The following is a 16,287-nucleotide window of genomic DNA, read 5'->3' as shown; positions in this document are numbered from 1 at the left end:
AATTACAATGGTGGGTGTCTGCAGAAATAAGTTCCAAACCACGAGTTCATGTTTCATGAGGATCCAATGATTAATCGTCATTTTAGTGAAATAGGTTTAAGTGTATGCGGGAAAAAGATAAGATTTTGGGAAAAGAAGAAGGGAAAACATATTTGAGAGGAAGAGAGCGTACAAACGTGTCGATAAATGTAAATAGTGACCTATTACGTCTCTATTCATAGCTATGGTACTTTGGGCCTCTTATTTGCTCTATTTTTCTTTATTTGTTTATTTTATAAAAATGAACTTTATTTTATTTCCTATCAAACCATTATTTTAATTGATAATTTTATTTCTCCTTATGTCTTTACTTATAAAAATCTTATCATTTTTCTAAAACTCTATTTATTTTTAAATAAAGATCATTTTTAATTTATTTATGAAAAATGGGGTGTTACACGAGGTGTTAAAAGGAAAGTGTAGGGTTCTAAGTTAGGAATCTAAGGTGTTAAATTGTAGTACAATGTGTTAAACGTGTTTGAAAATAAGTGTGAGGTCGTGGGTATTTACGAGTAGTATTTGCATACAAAAGTTGTTTTAGGGGTTGAACCTGAACCAGGAAGGTGAGACCCTAACAAATTCTTTGGAGTCTAGGTTTTGCGGGTAAATACCCTCGATTTGAGTGTTCTTTTAAGTTTATGTTGATCCCTTATGGTTGGTGCATTTTTGCAAAATAGAGTGACCCTGACTAGTCACCTTATGATTTCACTTAGTGAGAGTGACCTAACATATCCATTGTGTGGTGTGTCTTGTTATGTACTCCTAGGCGCCCTGATGTTGTTTTTCACTAACATGGTACCACATTACATATATGCCTGAGTTTTAGTATAATTGTTGCATAATGCTTATTAATTGTTTTATTATGAAATTGGTGAGTGTTGTTACATCTTGAGTTGAGTATATGATTCATGTATAATATGATTGGTGATTGAAAAATAAATTTTAAATGATAAAGTGTTGAAGTGACATGGATTGTATTAAGTTGAATCATGTGATAAATATTTTCATAATGTATTTTGTTTATGTCTTTGTTTATCCATATTTTATTTATAAATGTAATAATTCACTCCTTATGTGTTGTTTGTATTTGAATCCTGTCATGATATCGAATCTTGTTTTTGTGGGAACAAATGACTAGACGAATAAACACTGAGACATTATACTCTGTGATAGGATATGATATTTGAGCATGAATTTTTGTTTCAATTGCAAGGTGTTTTGAACATGTTATTTTACTTTATTTTATTTTGCTGCTTAACTTGAGTTCTTTTATAAATTTGGACGACTTTGTTTTGAGCCAAAAATATTTTTAATAAATTTTATTTGATAATAGTGAAGTGAATGCGACCTTTTTACTCACGTGAATTTGTTTATGTGATTTGAGAAAATGATTTAATTAAATTTCACGTTTTATATGTTTTATTATTTATATGTATGTTGGGTAGAATATGTGAAATAAAATAATTATTTCTCATGCTAAAGTAATTACTTTACATCCACTAAGATTTGTTAAGAAAAAATAATAATTTATACTTGTCTAATATATGAAATAAATAATATTTTTTAATTTAATATTTTTTAATTATGAACATGAATATTAATACAAAACTAATTATGTATATTACATCAATTTTTTTTTCTGTATTTACAATAATATATCTAATAAAATATAGTTATATAGTTTATTAAGAACTAATACACATTTAACTACTATTTGTTCCATAATTTAGAAAAAAATAATGATAAAAAACAACATTTGAAAGACTAATAATTTAAGATCATGTAAATTTATTTAAATATATTATTAATTAGGCTTAGAAAAATTCAATTAAATAATAGAAGAAGAATTAAGCATATTAATGGTAGCACCAGGGGCATGAACAACAAAGGTAAAAAAGAGAACCTAAAAGTGAATATAAGGGGAAAAGAAAGAGAGAAATTATTTTTTGACGAGGTTTATTTTGTAGTGTCTCATTCAATGATCGAATGTTAAGGGGAATCTTTAATCCAATTATGACAAATGAAATGTCATCAAGGACATATGTAGGTCTTGTTAGATGCATTTTAAATTAACCTGACAAATGAAAAGTGCTCACGATAATTAGCAATGAGCACAGTAAATAAAGAACTCGTAATAATTATTAGCAAATAAGAATATTGAATGACACAATCAATCAGAGAAAATAATTTGAAACGCATGTCTTTTTGTCATTCCCAGTGGTCTTTATTATCTGTGTTGTAGCCATGTCTCGGAAAGAAAATCTCATATCTGAGTTACACACCAGAAAAGGAACATGGAAAATAGCTGTCCATATCACTGATCTTTGGCAAACTCAGAAGCAAAATAGTAAACAAGTAATTGAGATGGTGTTGATGGACCAAACGGTTATTGTTGTGTTCTTTTTGTTTGTTGTTATTACTCATTTGTATTGTATGTGATGTCACTTCATTTTATGGTTTAAGTGTTTCAGGGTTCAAAAATTGGGGCTACTCTCTGGCAAGAACTGTTCACTGAATTGCGGGACAAGTTACATTGTGGTTTTTCGTATTTGATTCAGAACCTGAGGATTGTTGACAACCAATCTGAATACAGAGTTAGCCCAATTCCATATTTGGTTTATTTCCTGAAAACTACATCTGTCAAGGAAATCCACCGTCCAGAAATTCTTTCTAATATTTATTTGATTACTCCTTTTACTGATATAATCTCTGGCCTGGCACCCCGCCATACTTTAGTGGGTCAGTTTGTTTAGTTTTTAGTTTAACCAACAATTTGATATGCATCTTTGTCTCAAACTAACGTTTGTCTTGCCTGGCCATGTTTGACAAGACATTGTTGGTGTGGTTGCTGCTCTCATCGATGTTAAGACAGTTAATCCCCCTCACAGGATGACAGTCAGGCTCAAGGATAACAGGTACTCAAATGTCCTAATTTAACATATATATATCTTCTCACCCTAACCAAATCAAACCATTCCAGTTTCTCTTTATTATTTTATATGATATATGATGAATGGGTTAGCAACAATTAACATGCTGATTGTGATTGTGATTGTCTGGTCATAGTAACTGCGACATTCTAATGACTGTTTGGGAGAACTATGCTATTCAGCTACATAATGCAATTGACAAAAACCTTCTGCTTCAGGAACCATTGGTTGTTATGTTGACCCTAGGTAAAATCAAGGATGCTACAGGTGCGTCTGGTGTTGGTTAGTCTTTGTTTTGCAGATTTATTCACTTTGGGTGATAAATATGTATGTTGTTGATGATATTGACGGATATCATTCCAGACAAGTATCCCCTAAGCGTGCAAAATATCAAATTTTGATCTAGATTGTATGTCAACGCTGACATTGCAAAGATACACCAATTTCGTCAAAGGTTTGTCATTAATTTTACATTTTTGCAGTGTTGCCATGCTGCAACGCTCATTTTTTTAGTTTCTTTGCAGAGAGTAGCCCCAATTTTTGAACCCTGAAACACTTAAACCATAAAATGAAGTGACATCACATACAATACAAATGAGTAATAACAACAAACAGAAAGAACACAACAATAACCGTTTAGTCCATCAACACCATCTCAATTACTTGTTTACTATTTTGCTTCCGAGCTTGCCAAAGATCAGTGATACGGACAACTATTTTTCATGTTCCTTTTCTTATGTGTAACTCAGATATGAGATTTTCTTTCCGAGACATGGCTACAACACAGATAATAAAGACCACTGGGAATGACAAAAACACAGACAAATACAGAGAAAATAAGAAGCACATTCAAGTAGGAGCAAATAGTGGGATTAATACCAACATCAAAAACCTTTTTGTTTTTGCAAAAAACAGTGACAAACAGGAGCAAATAAGGGGAACAATACCAATATCGAAAACCTTTATCTTCAGAATAAAACAGCAAAAAACAGGGAAATAGTAGAAGACAAAATAGTATTGACTATGGAAAACATAGTCAGACGGAAATCCAAAAATAGTGTAGTTGCATCATTCATTTTGTGAACAGAGACGTTTTTTAAAACCAACAAACAAATGGGCAGAGAATCAAAAGGAACCAAATACAAACTTGGTCAATGAAAGGAATGGAAAAAGAAGAGCAAATGCGTAGCTCAAAACGTGGTTAGAACAAAATAGCAGCAGACATTAGCGAACCTTTTTGGTTTTGCAAACAGTGGCAAACAGGAGCAATCCGGAAAAGAAAGTTGCAGGAAAATAGAAACCTGGATAAGAGAAGAAAATAGCAACACACGTCACTAAAACCCAAGAAAAAGGTAAAGGGTAACAGAAAAGAAGGATGGACAAAAATAGAGGGAATAAAAAAAGAATCAAATACAAAGGTAAAAGATTTTTAGACATCAATCAAAACGGACAGAAACACAAAAACCAAATACAAACCTGGTAAAAGAAGAACGAAATGACAGTTCGAGAGCTGGATATAGAAGAAGTTAAACAGTAGTCAACAAAATGAGAATGAGACAAAGGTCACATTTGTTTTCAGTCCAAAGCAACATACAACCAAACCAAATGAAAATCAAAATAAGACAAAGGTCATGTTTTTTTTCATTTTTTCAGTACAAAGCAATATACACAAAAACCAACTACAAAAGTAAAGCTTTAAATAGATGACAACCAACATAAAGGCCAAGATGAACCAAATACAAACCAGGAAAAAGAAGAAGAAAATCGGAGTTCAAGACCTGGATATAGAAGAAGAAAATAGCATGAGACGTTCGCAAAACCCAAGGATAAAAGATCATCTGTAACCGGAAAAGAAATATGCAGAAGAATATAGGGAAAGCCACAAATTTTGATACATAAATGAAATCCTGATAAACAGTCACGAACTAAAGCAGAATCAGACAAAGGCAACGCCTTTTTCAGTTTCCCAGTCCAAAGCAATACACATAAAAAACAAAGACAAAGGTGAAGGTTTTTAATACATGCATGCAAACGAACATAAAGGCCAAAACGAACCACATACAAACGTGTGAAAAGAAGAACAAAATAGAAACAGTAGTAGGCATCAAAACGAACAGAAAGGCATAAACAGTAGCAATGTAAATCAGAATCAGACAAAGCTCACGCATGTTTTCAGTACTTCAGTCCAAAGAAATATACAAAAAACTGAAAAAGGAATAAAACGATTACATGCAAAGGGGCGACAATGAAAAGGAATGAAAATACAAAAGAAAAAGCTCAGACAACAGGAAGCAAAACAAAAACCCATGAACAAAAACCGAAACTGAATAAGGTAAACAGACAATGAACACATAACTGCAAAAAAAAAAGTAAATGCAACACAAACCGAAAGTTCAGAAAGCAAGCCCAAAGGAGAGAAAGAGTGAACGGAGTGAGGACGACAATAGAAGAGAAGAAGAAATGGGAAAAAACCCAGGAGAGCTGGAGGTACGGAGTGGGAATGGCAAAACAATGACAATATGGGAAAAGAAGAAATGGAAAAAAACCCCGACAGGACAGCTGTAGGTACGAGCAAAAAAATGGAAAGCGGAAAAGCGAAGAAGCAAAAACGGGCAAGACGAACATAAAAAAAGGGGCAGGACACGTGGACTGAAGTGAGCAAAGAAGCATAAGAGGGTTTATTATTTTTTTATTGGACAGGTGTTAACATGACAGACAATAGGCAGTCAGGGCCTTGCTTGCATAATAATAGAGATGTAACAAATGAAACACCATCAAGGATAGATGTAGGTTTTTATATGCATTTCAAATTAATAACAAAAGGAAAGCACTCACAGTAATCTGCGGGCAAAGTAAACAAAACACTCACTATATTCATTAGTGAACACAGTAAACGAGGCATGGTAAATTAAACACACTAAAGAATGAATAAGAGAAAACACTTATGATAGAAATAAATTTGACTTCTCTGTTGTTCTTTCTCATGCTATTCCTGAGTTGTCCCGTCAAAATAGACAGTTGTGTTAATATTCAATGATAACATTTAATTTTAAAAATCATGAAAACTGTATGATTTTAAAGGAATAGTATAAGAATAACATGAAAAAAAATAACAAAGAAATCAAATCCGATATAATTATGTGACACTTTCATACTCAGGACAACCATGAGGTAACATAATGAAATAACATTGGTTGTCATAAATTAAAATTTTGGTCAATTGATTCCCCAAATCAAACTAATACATTTAATCCATCGATCATGTGCTACAATGGACAGAACAAAAGATTATGATCCTGCAAGGGTAAACTAACTCTAGAAACACATCTTCAATTCGGTTTTATGATCCTGCAAGGGCAAACTAACTCTAGAAACACATCTTCAATTCGGTTTATAGGTTATAACTCGTCTGCATAAAGTTGAAATTGCTATTTAACTTGGGTCAACCATTCAGCAATGTATTCCTTCTTGAGTCTTGTACACATTACCCATCAAACTATGAGAGCTGGTCATGTTCGAAATCATTACCTTAACCGCAAAGAGGAGGATGCTAGAAGTAGAACTAGTGACTGGAACGAGTGTAGTGTAACCTATATTAAAACCATTTATTTGTTTAAACCAACATAATATAGTTCAAACAGCTACATATGATTTGTATATTTTCATTTCTTACTAACGCACTGATCTAAAAAAACGATGAAACAACAAAAGTACAGGCAACAGAATTCAAACTTATTTCCTGTTACCTTTCTTGCTTCACCACCCATGAATATTGAGTACCCAAGCGCCTTTTTTGTGTGTAAAGAGCTGAACTACAATTACATACCATCTGAATAAAGGAAAATCATGAACAGGACAAGAGAAGGAAGGTACAGATTTTAAAAGAAAAAAAAAACTCATCCTACTTCATTACTCAATTATGACTCACCCAAAACTAAAAAAAATGAAAGAGAGAAAACAATTTTACTAATTAAAGTTAAGGCCAATGACTTTTTTAATCACTCTGATACATAAAAATCATGCATGTCACCATTAGAGGATCCTTCGTCAAAGATCTTCACTATAATACTATCTTCCAACTTTTGCAGCAATCAATAAATAAATATAACCACAATTATGGCCACTAGCCAAATATCAGGTACAATAGTTGTTCTTTCTAAATTCATTAAAAGAAAAAAAAAACATGAAGAGTTTATAATAAGGTTAAGGTTGTTTAGTGCTGTTCTGGGATTTCATCTCACAACAAAAATAATAGCACCTCCTTAAAAAATAAAAAGTAAAACTAATTTCACATTACTACCATCTCCAATTTAAAACAACAGTATACTAGGTCAATCCTATTGGATAGTTCAATTTACAAAACTAATTCAGCAATGCATACAGAAACAACGTCAAATAGAATGTATTAAACAAAAACCTAGAAAGAGACATAAGCACGAACGGCCTTTGACAAACAAATACATACATAGATAGAGAGAAAGAGAGAGAATATGAATGGGAATTTGAAATTTCAATCGGAGTGTGGATGACGATAGCCAAGGTAGGTGGAGAGTGAACGAAACAAGCGCTGGAAAGGGAGGCAGAAGAGGAGGTGCAAAACGACGTCGCTGCTCAACCTCTCGGGATTGCAAGCGATGAATTGCCAAAAATGCGCCGATGCGTGCACCACTTTCGCCACCACGTTGATGTTCAGCACCATCCTTCGTCTTGATCTATTCTACTGCGCTACGGCGTCGTTTTCTTCCCCCCTTTAGACCTTGTCCTTTATCCGTGTTTGTTGCGTGATCAAATCAAAGTCAAACCCTATTTTCAGACTCGGCCGTGTTTATTGGACGTTGCGATGTTGCTATGTGTGCTTTGGTGTCAAATGCCCTTTATAGTTAGTTTCACTGTCATGTGATACCAGAACCATATAAGGAAGAAGTTTGGACGAAAGGTTTTGCATTTTCTGTGGTTGCGTTCTTAAAGCAAAGAATTTATGGTTTAATTTCTACTTTTATTTCAATTGAATCATCAACTTGTGTTTTTTTTATAACATAGTTGAATTTGTATTTGTTTTTTAATTATGCCATTGAACTTAACTATATATATAAATTCAAGGATTCAATTCAAACAAACAAATTAAAAATCTAATAAAAAATTCAGAATCACACAAAATAATTAAACCATAATTTAATTCAATTGCATATATATATATATATATATATATATATATATATATATATATATATATATATTTAACTATTTCAATGGAAATGCTTTTTTTAGTTTTTCTTTAATGCTTTTTTCTAAATATTTTTAATTCTTTCAATTTATCAATTTCATAAATTAAATTATAATTTTTAAAAAATAAATATCACTGATTAAAAATAATCTAATATTACAATATAAATTATCTATCATAAAATTATAAAAAATATCTATCCTAAAAAATTAAAATATAATTTATATATTAAAAGAAGTATTTCTTTATTAAAAAATTTAGTTATGTAAAATAAAATTTTATCTTGTGCACAAACTAAAATATCAACACAATTTTATCTTTGGCAAGACATTTTAATTGATTTTTATTTTATTAGATATAAAAAATTTTGTAGCTTCAACTGTTTTTTAAAATGTTATTTGAAGTTGTATTTTGTTAAAACATTATCTTCTATCTTCTAAATTTTTATATTTTCTTTTATTTCTATTCTCAATATATTTATCCAATTTTATAATTATTCTTTCTAAATAAATCATAATTTTATTATTTTTGTCATTTCATACCTTTGAACTATTTGAACTATTTTAACGGTTAGTTCTCTTAAACCTTAACAATTTCATAGACAAATTTTTTCAACTTCTAACTTTCAATTTTCAATTAACTTTTCAGTTAATTTTGTAGATCAGAACCTAATATAATTTTGAAAAAACGTTTGCATAATCTAATCTAATGAGAAGGAGACAACAATTAACCATATTATTCTTCACTTGAAAAGAAAACTATGTTATTGTTTGTTTTCTTGTCTGGACTCCACAAAAATTATACCCTATCAATTATCAATTACTCACGTTTTGGTCTCTAGGATGCATAACCAATTACGCACTTTATACTATACCAACAACGGTTGACATACGAAAGTACACAATTAACGGAGAAGCACATGAATATATGTCACAGCCCTTGTAATTGAATTTCCTAGGACCATAATGATCAGCAATGCGAAGAAAACAATCATATCAAACGCCGAAAAATATACTGAAATTCTTGATCAACCTATAGAATGAATTGCAACAATTATTAATTATTATTTATACTTGATGAACTTTACAAGTCCATTTATCCTCTCACCACTCTCCTACCTGCACTTCCTAGGATTCCTTTTTAACTTCATTTAGAAGAAACACCATTATTAGAGAATAATAAAACTTAAAAACTCTAAGATTCAAGAAATCCTTTATTCTCCAAGTAAGTAACTACTTGTCCAGCCATCATAGTAGGTGTTGGACAATTCCCATTTTCCTGCTTTATTTCAATCTGAAGAAAGAAAAAAAGATGATCATGTTAAACCACATACATGTACGTAACACACCACACACGACAAAAGATACATAAATACAACTTTAGTAGCCTCCATGAACACATACCTCACAATTTATGGGCGGTTCATAAGGATCATCAATGCCGGTAAAACCTGTGTAAAAGGTCACATGGTAGAATTCAAAAATCAGCAGTTAGAATTTAAGAAATGATTCAAGAAATGTTTTACAAATGTTTTGATGTAACGGAAAATTTTCAAAGAGGAAGCATGAAAGATAATGCAAAACAAAATTATTTCAGATGCAATGCAAGCCCTGAATTCTGCCAACATTTGAAAGCATTGGTTTGTAGGAGCAAATCTCTGATCGAGGAGTCTGTTTTTCCAATTTCTTTGTTATAATCATAGCTAAACTACACAGGAATCACAGCTATATGTTAACCTGTTGTTGTTTGTGCCTCTGTGAAAGGTTCAAGTAAACTATATATGGTACAATACCAATCTGCCGCCACAACTTTGATCTCTGACAAACAGCCTTATTATCAACATAGCACTAAAATTCAGACTCCACCCATTTGCCAACTGTCATAGTCACTAATGAAACACCAGCTCATATGAATATGTGTTTTCATACAAGTCATCTTATCACTGGTGTTCCAGAAGGCACCCCATCAAAACAATTACTATTGCCTAATTTAATTTTCTTAAATAGTTTTTATTATTAAGACAATTTCCACACTCCAGGAAAATAAGTTCATTGTATTATGAAAAGTTATAGAAAAAAGCACTCTAATATTCATCTGAAATCAATGATTGACTCCAGATATCCTAGTCAGAATAATTGAATATGAAATCCTGTTTTAGCATCAAACTAATTATAGTTCATTTTTTACAATACTTTTTTCATATTAATGTATGATATCACAAAACTACCTAGACAAACTACTCTTACTGAATTATACTTTGGCCAGCAGCCAAACACGCTCAACCTAAAACACTGAACCACAAAGATCTATGAACCAAACTAGTTATTAACTCTAACATCATGTACAGGTTAAAGAAAAAAGCATAGGGTGAAATGCTTCCTTGGAATAATTATTGTATTGCATTGATTCATCATTCCCGTCTAGTTAACAATGCAGAACAAACTTAATATTGGGCTTCCTTCATTTTATTTTCTTTCTTGCTATGTTTCAATTTCAGTTTACTTATGTTAGACGGGTGGGACAAAGACTTCACAATTGCAACTGAAACACATTACAATAACACACCTTTGATTTTCCCTGCACGAGCAAGCTTATAGAGGCCTTTTGGATCTCGTGCCTCGCACAATTCTAGAGGCATGTTCATGAAAACCTGTCAATACAATTCCGCTATCAAATATCATATAGAGAATAGACCAACTGATACAAATGATAGAAATGCCTAATGGTGCTTTGCCTCAATAAAATTTGCATCAGGTAACATGGCACGGCAAGTGTCTCGATCTCTTCTGTAAGGAGATATCAGACTAGCAACACATATTAAACCAGCATCAGCGAAGAGTTTTGCCACTTCTCCTGAATTAAATAATTTCCAGATCAGTAAAACCAAGTTGGAAGACAAATCTGCATCAGATTTTTTTAACATACAGCAGCTAGACTTACAACTGATACAACCAAAGTACAGCTGACTCAGCAAATGGCATCTATGATCTATTTGTACCATATATGTAGATCCCTAAGATCAGATTCATGTAGTATGTAAACATAATTTCATACATATATCAGTTTTGGTGTTGCATGGTAATATGCTTCCACTTGAACAATTTAACCATACTTCCTTTTGTAAACACCACCTACATTACTGAAACATCTACTTATATTAACAGATACTCTCTCCGATCCTTTTTAATTGTCGGGTTTTTGGAAAAAAATTGTTCTTTAACTGTCTTTTGCAAAGTTCAAGATCACATTAATTACTCTTATCAATTATATCCTTACTTGTCTTTTTATCTTTAATTAATTTACACTTACACATGCATTTATTGTGGAGTGGGAAAAAAAGGGATAAAATAGGAAACTCTACAAGTTTTTATTATAATGAAGGAAATTTATTACATTTCTTGGTTTCTAAAAAACAAACTTAAAAGACAGATAAAAAGGAACAGCGATAGCATTTATTACCATATTTCAACTTCTGGAAAACAGTGCACCAAAAAAGTCATGATATAGCACTACATCATATAAACCCTTCCATCCTTCTGATTCAATCATCAACTATACAGTTTTTCATAGCAAAAAGACATGGACAGTTATTAATTGGTTGCTCCAAGGGATAACAAAAAATGCAAAATACCATGATGGTATAGACTACTAATATTACTCTAATATCTACCCTTGGCACATAACCAAATAATTAATATATTAAACTGACCATCAAGTTCCTGTTACTCCATTTACTTAAAGCATTCATTTACAGGAGCTAGCTTACCAGTTCTGCGAATATTTTCAGTGCGATCTTCAGCTTTAAAACCAAGATCCTTGTTTAGTCCATGCCGAAGGTTATCTCCATCAAGGACATAAGATAACTTTCCCCTTGAGTGCAGTTCTCTGCTTAGGGAGCATGCCAATGTGCTTTTTCCTGAACAGTTTGAGAAAGCATTCAATACAACATGTCAAAGGCACATTACACATACACTTTCTCAAAGGAATTTCAAAGTCAATGTACTGGTACCCTACATACCTATAACTCATGAGTGAGTCAAAAGAAAAACATGGAATACTGCATGTCTTAAATGTGAATAGAAAGGTAAGAGATGGAATAAAGGCAACATTTTGGGAAGAGTTTGGACTCTATGCCCCCCCATTTTCATTTTCTGTTTAATAATTCAGGACAAGTCACACTAAACACACAATGAATTAAGTAATGAACCATAGGTATGATAGCCAGTATACCATCTGCATATTGTAGTCATTTCAATCAGGGAAGAGGACGATTACAAGAATCAAAATAGTGAAAAACATTTGTATTTAAGGTTTCTTTCAATCTTTTTAGTTTGTCTATAAATTTCCTGGTCTACTATAAGGTCTCACTTTCCTTCTTTCAGCGGTTTTCAGAAAATATACATGCATGAATGTTTGAACTTTAATCAACCAATTTATTCTATTGCCTGCATAATAGTTAAACAAATCAAATAATATGTACCTTCAATATCCTATCATCTATGGCAACCACAAATGGGCAATGAAAGCTGTCTGTACTTACAAATGTTCAGTGCTGACATATATGCTTTGCTTGGATTCAACCAGTACAGTTGATTGAACTAATAAGCATGAGACTAGATTAAGAAGAAAACTTGTTTCATGTTGCGAAGGAAATAATTGATTAAAGTGGGTAAACATTATATTCTTTGATAGAACAGATACATGAATTATAAATAAAAACAGAAAGTGGACTTGAAAGCATGTTTGGTAAACTACCATGCAATGTGACAGATAATACTTACCTGCCAATCAAGTCAAGTTAAAGAGAAAAGCTAAATTCAAGGAGCAACTTATAATGAAAAGCATAAGCATCAAAAACAGCAAAAATATGATGTTTTCCATGCCAAAAAAAACTGAATATCTGGAACCAATGATGAAAAATCGCAAGCACTAAGCCAATAACAAAACAATACGAACCTGATCCGCTGAGTCCAGTAATCCATACAACACATCCCTTTTGGTTAAGTAGCTTCTGCCTTTCAGGCCTTCCTATTTGACAATCTTGCCAAAAGATATTAGTTGAATTGCTCAGAGTTGCCATAGCAAACAAGTTCACTAGTCTTCTATACGGATCACTATTAAGCTAGCAATTTTATTTCATGGATTACTGCAGGATCAAAACATAAAAGAGAATCTTAGAATAGAAGTGCATGAAAGTAATACAACCGTGCCAGAAACTTGGTAAGTGCTTCATCAGGGCAAGCATTACAACAGCAGTACAGGCCACAGAACTGAAAGCATGACAACATGCATCAACTTCAGACAGTGGAATGGTGATCTCATCACTCACTTACACTTGTTTGTGTAAAAAAGAAGCATGACCTCTTTGACATAAATAGCGTCTACATACATTGTACACATTAAAGGTTTCCATAAAGTTTAGGATGAGTCATAAAACCCCCTTCTATGGATTTGGATCCTCTACTATTCTTGACTGTCAGCACACGATTCTACAGAAAAGAGAAAGACTCAATTTTAATTTTAAATATAACAAGTGACCCCTAGACCATATAACCAATCATGGTGGGTCCTTGTACAATAAAAAAAAAAAAGTAGTATTTTCTCACTCTATCCAAATCCTCAAAATATGTACCAAAACCTACACCATTGTATTTCAAAAAGTCACTAAGTCACTTCCGTGTAGAATTAGACTCGGATCCTTTAAGGAAAGTCTCTTTTGGACAAAAAAAAGACTGTTGTTAGGAAAAGAGATCCCACGTCAGCCAAATTTTCAAACAGAAAGTAGTTATCAACGAAACTGGTAGATAATTCACGCTTTAACATGTTAACCAAAAAAAACTCTATTTCCAAACAAGATTCATAAAATTAACTAGATGTACACCCTTTACTTTCTTTTAACATATGATTCATGCATGGCAATTCTACCAGCAACAAACTCAATGATTGATTTCATGACAAAGGCAATGAATGTGGAAGGGCCCAACAGCACAACGCCCATTAGTCCCATCGAGAGGCTTTAGTTCCTTTCTAGAAGAAAACTGAAAGCATTGTTTGTTGGCATGGCCACACACACTCCAATTCCATATCATCACTTCATAAAAACAAAAACATTTTCAATTCAATGCTCCTCTACCCACCCTTTCCCTTGAAATACCATGATCCAGCTAAAATCAATGCCTCTACATCACAATGTTCAGTTAATTATTATCAAGGATTGAAAAATAAAAATACAGATGATCCAAATTATATAGTTTGTAACAAAAAAAAAAAAAGAAGATGAGACACATAACAAAAGGAAATAGAAAAAAAAAAAAAAAAGGGAAAGGGAAGAGAAGAATGAAATGAGAGTGAGTACCAGGAATAAAAGGAAGCAACTGGGTGTCTGAATCTGAGGGGTAGGGTGTGATATATAAAGAGAGGGTGGTGTGGTGTGTGTTATGCCATGTCATGTAATTTAATGTAAAATTTGACAGAAAGAAAGGATGGGAATGAAGGTGGTTTTATTTTCTTTTCTGGATTTGAAACTTTGAGGTTGTTCGAGGAAACCAATGGCAATGAATGAATGAATTTCTCTCTCTCTTGAACTCCCTCGTTTCCTTTCATGGCCCTATGTCATTCGGACTAATTTAGTTAATTTTCATTTAATTTTTCAATTTCAGCATATCTATATAAAGGGTAAGTATGTCTAAAACAAAAAAAAAATAAAAAAAAAACACTTGTTATATGAGTATTATTTTATGAGCACATGAAATTTATTTCTAAAAAAATAAAAATTATTTATTTTTAGTAAAAACAGGTTAGACAAGCATATCAGATAATCATAAAATTATTTATTTTATTTTAAAAAATACTTATTTTGAAAAATAAGTTTCTACAAACTACTCCAAAATTTGGAGTTTATTCTTCATTTAATCATTTCAGTTTCATCGTTCATGCCTGTATTGATTTTTTTAATTACTATTTACATTTTTTTTGAAAAACTACTATTAATAAATATGTTAAATTAAATGAATATAAAATTTAACTATACTATTTATTTTTGTTATATTTTATATTTCAGAAATATTTAGTGTTTCAGGATTTTCATGATTGTTAAAATTAATTATTTTAAACATATACTATGTTTAATGAAATATTAAAAAATATTATATTTAATAAACGCAATATTTAAACGTTCATTAATTTGATTATATATTATATTTTAATAAAGATAATATTTAATGTTATTTCAATCTTACTTATAATATCTGACTATTTATAATGAGAATTACTTCATTTGAGATACACATTTCATTAAATAATTTTATATTTAAATCACTTTTTAATTTTTTTTAATTTACATTAACTTCTCACTATTTTTATTTTTATAAGATTAGTTCTTTTTATTCTATTATGTTTTTTATTAAATGTATTTAATTTCTCTTTTTTATTATTTAAAAAATTTTGAGAGCACCTCTCTTCCTTTAATATTAATAATATTATCGTTGTCTATATATAAAAGTGTTTTTTAACTATTTCACAGTCATTAAAAAAAAGTTAGTTAATTTAAATAGTAACCTTAAATTTGTTAACGATTTTTATTTATTTTTACTGCATTTATATTATTTTTCTAACACTAGTTTTAAAAAAAATCAATATAAATCCCTTTATGAGGATTTTTTTTAAGGACCCTTTATGAGGATTAGAGATATGACTAGTATGTGTTAAGGTGAAAACTAATCAACTATGTATATATAGCAGTTTTTTGTACCTATATCGTACACAGCGTATTAGTTTGGTCATTGTTATGTATAGATTTAAGACAATATATATAATTTTATTTTTTTAATATATGTATGCAATTTAAAAAAAACACGATAATAATTTAATTGTGAGTGTAATTTTAGGTAAATTATTTCTTTCCGTGAGTTAAATATAAATTTCCCCTATTTCATTTAATAAAAAACGATCATCCCAAGAGTTTGATTTAAAAATATAATTTTTTATTAGGTTAAAACAACATAATATTGTAACAGTAATAACAAATATTTTTTAAATGTCAAAACAATTTAAATACTTAATGTAAAAGTTTATTGCCAAAGTTTATAAAATAAT

General features: G+C 31.1%; 1 protein-coding gene and 1 long non-coding RNA gene across 9 annotated transcripts; both read right to left on the bottom strand.

The window, feature by feature from the left end:
- Positions 1-3,533: 3,533 nt before the first annotated feature.
- Positions 3,534-7,973, bottom strand: LOC114398955. 5 transcript variants are annotated; one of them, XR_003663623.1, is made up of 5 exons: positions 6,716-7,973; positions 6,498-6,559; positions 4,714-4,747; positions 4,446-4,479; positions 3,534-4,270 (listed from the first exon to the last, which is right to left on the bottom strand). It is a non-coding gene; the product is annotated as an uncharacterized LOC114398955 (long non-coding RNA). The 5 variants fall into 5 exon arrangements; XR_003663621.1 differs by having other exon boundaries at positions 4,446-4,747; XR_003663622.1 differs by having other exon boundaries at positions 3,534-4,479.
- Positions 7,974-9,112: 1,139 nt separating this feature from the next.
- On the bottom strand, positions 9,113-14,797 carry LOC114398425 (adenylyl-sulfate kinase 3-like). Of its 4 annotated transcripts, XM_028360618.1 has the most exons (8): positions 14,549-14,797; positions 13,527-13,682; positions 13,150-13,339; positions 11,960-12,109; positions 10,928-11,046; positions 10,759-10,843; positions 9,597-9,643; positions 9,187-9,486 (listed from the first exon to the last, which is right to left on the bottom strand). In XM_028360618.1, exons 3-8 carry the CDS (start codon positions 13,271-13,273, stop codon positions 9,388-9,390), a joined length of 624 nt encoding a protein of 207 aa, XP_028216419.1. In that variant the 5' UTR covers positions 13,274-13,339; positions 13,527-13,682; positions 14,549-14,797; the 3' UTR covers positions 9,187-9,387. The 4 variants fall into 4 exon arrangements, with proteins under 4 accessions (XP_028216420.1, XP_028216419.1, XP_028216418.1 ...); XM_028360619.1 differs by lacking the exon at positions 13,527-13,682 and having other exon boundaries at positions 9,113-9,486; XM_028360617.1 differs by lacking the exon at positions 13,527-13,682 and having other exon boundaries at positions 13,150-13,463.
- Between the last annotated feature and the right edge of the window lie 1,490 nt (positions 14,798-16,287).

Source organism: Glycine soja, chromosome 19 (assembly GCF_004193775.1).
Source record: "Glycine soja cultivar W05 chromosome 19, ASM419377v2, whole genome shotgun sequence".
NCBI lineage: Eukaryota > Viridiplantae > Streptophyta > Magnoliopsida > Fabales > Fabaceae > Glycine > Glycine soja.
Note: the sequence above shows the minus strand (reverse complement) of the source record. Positions and strands in the feature narration are given on the sequence as shown.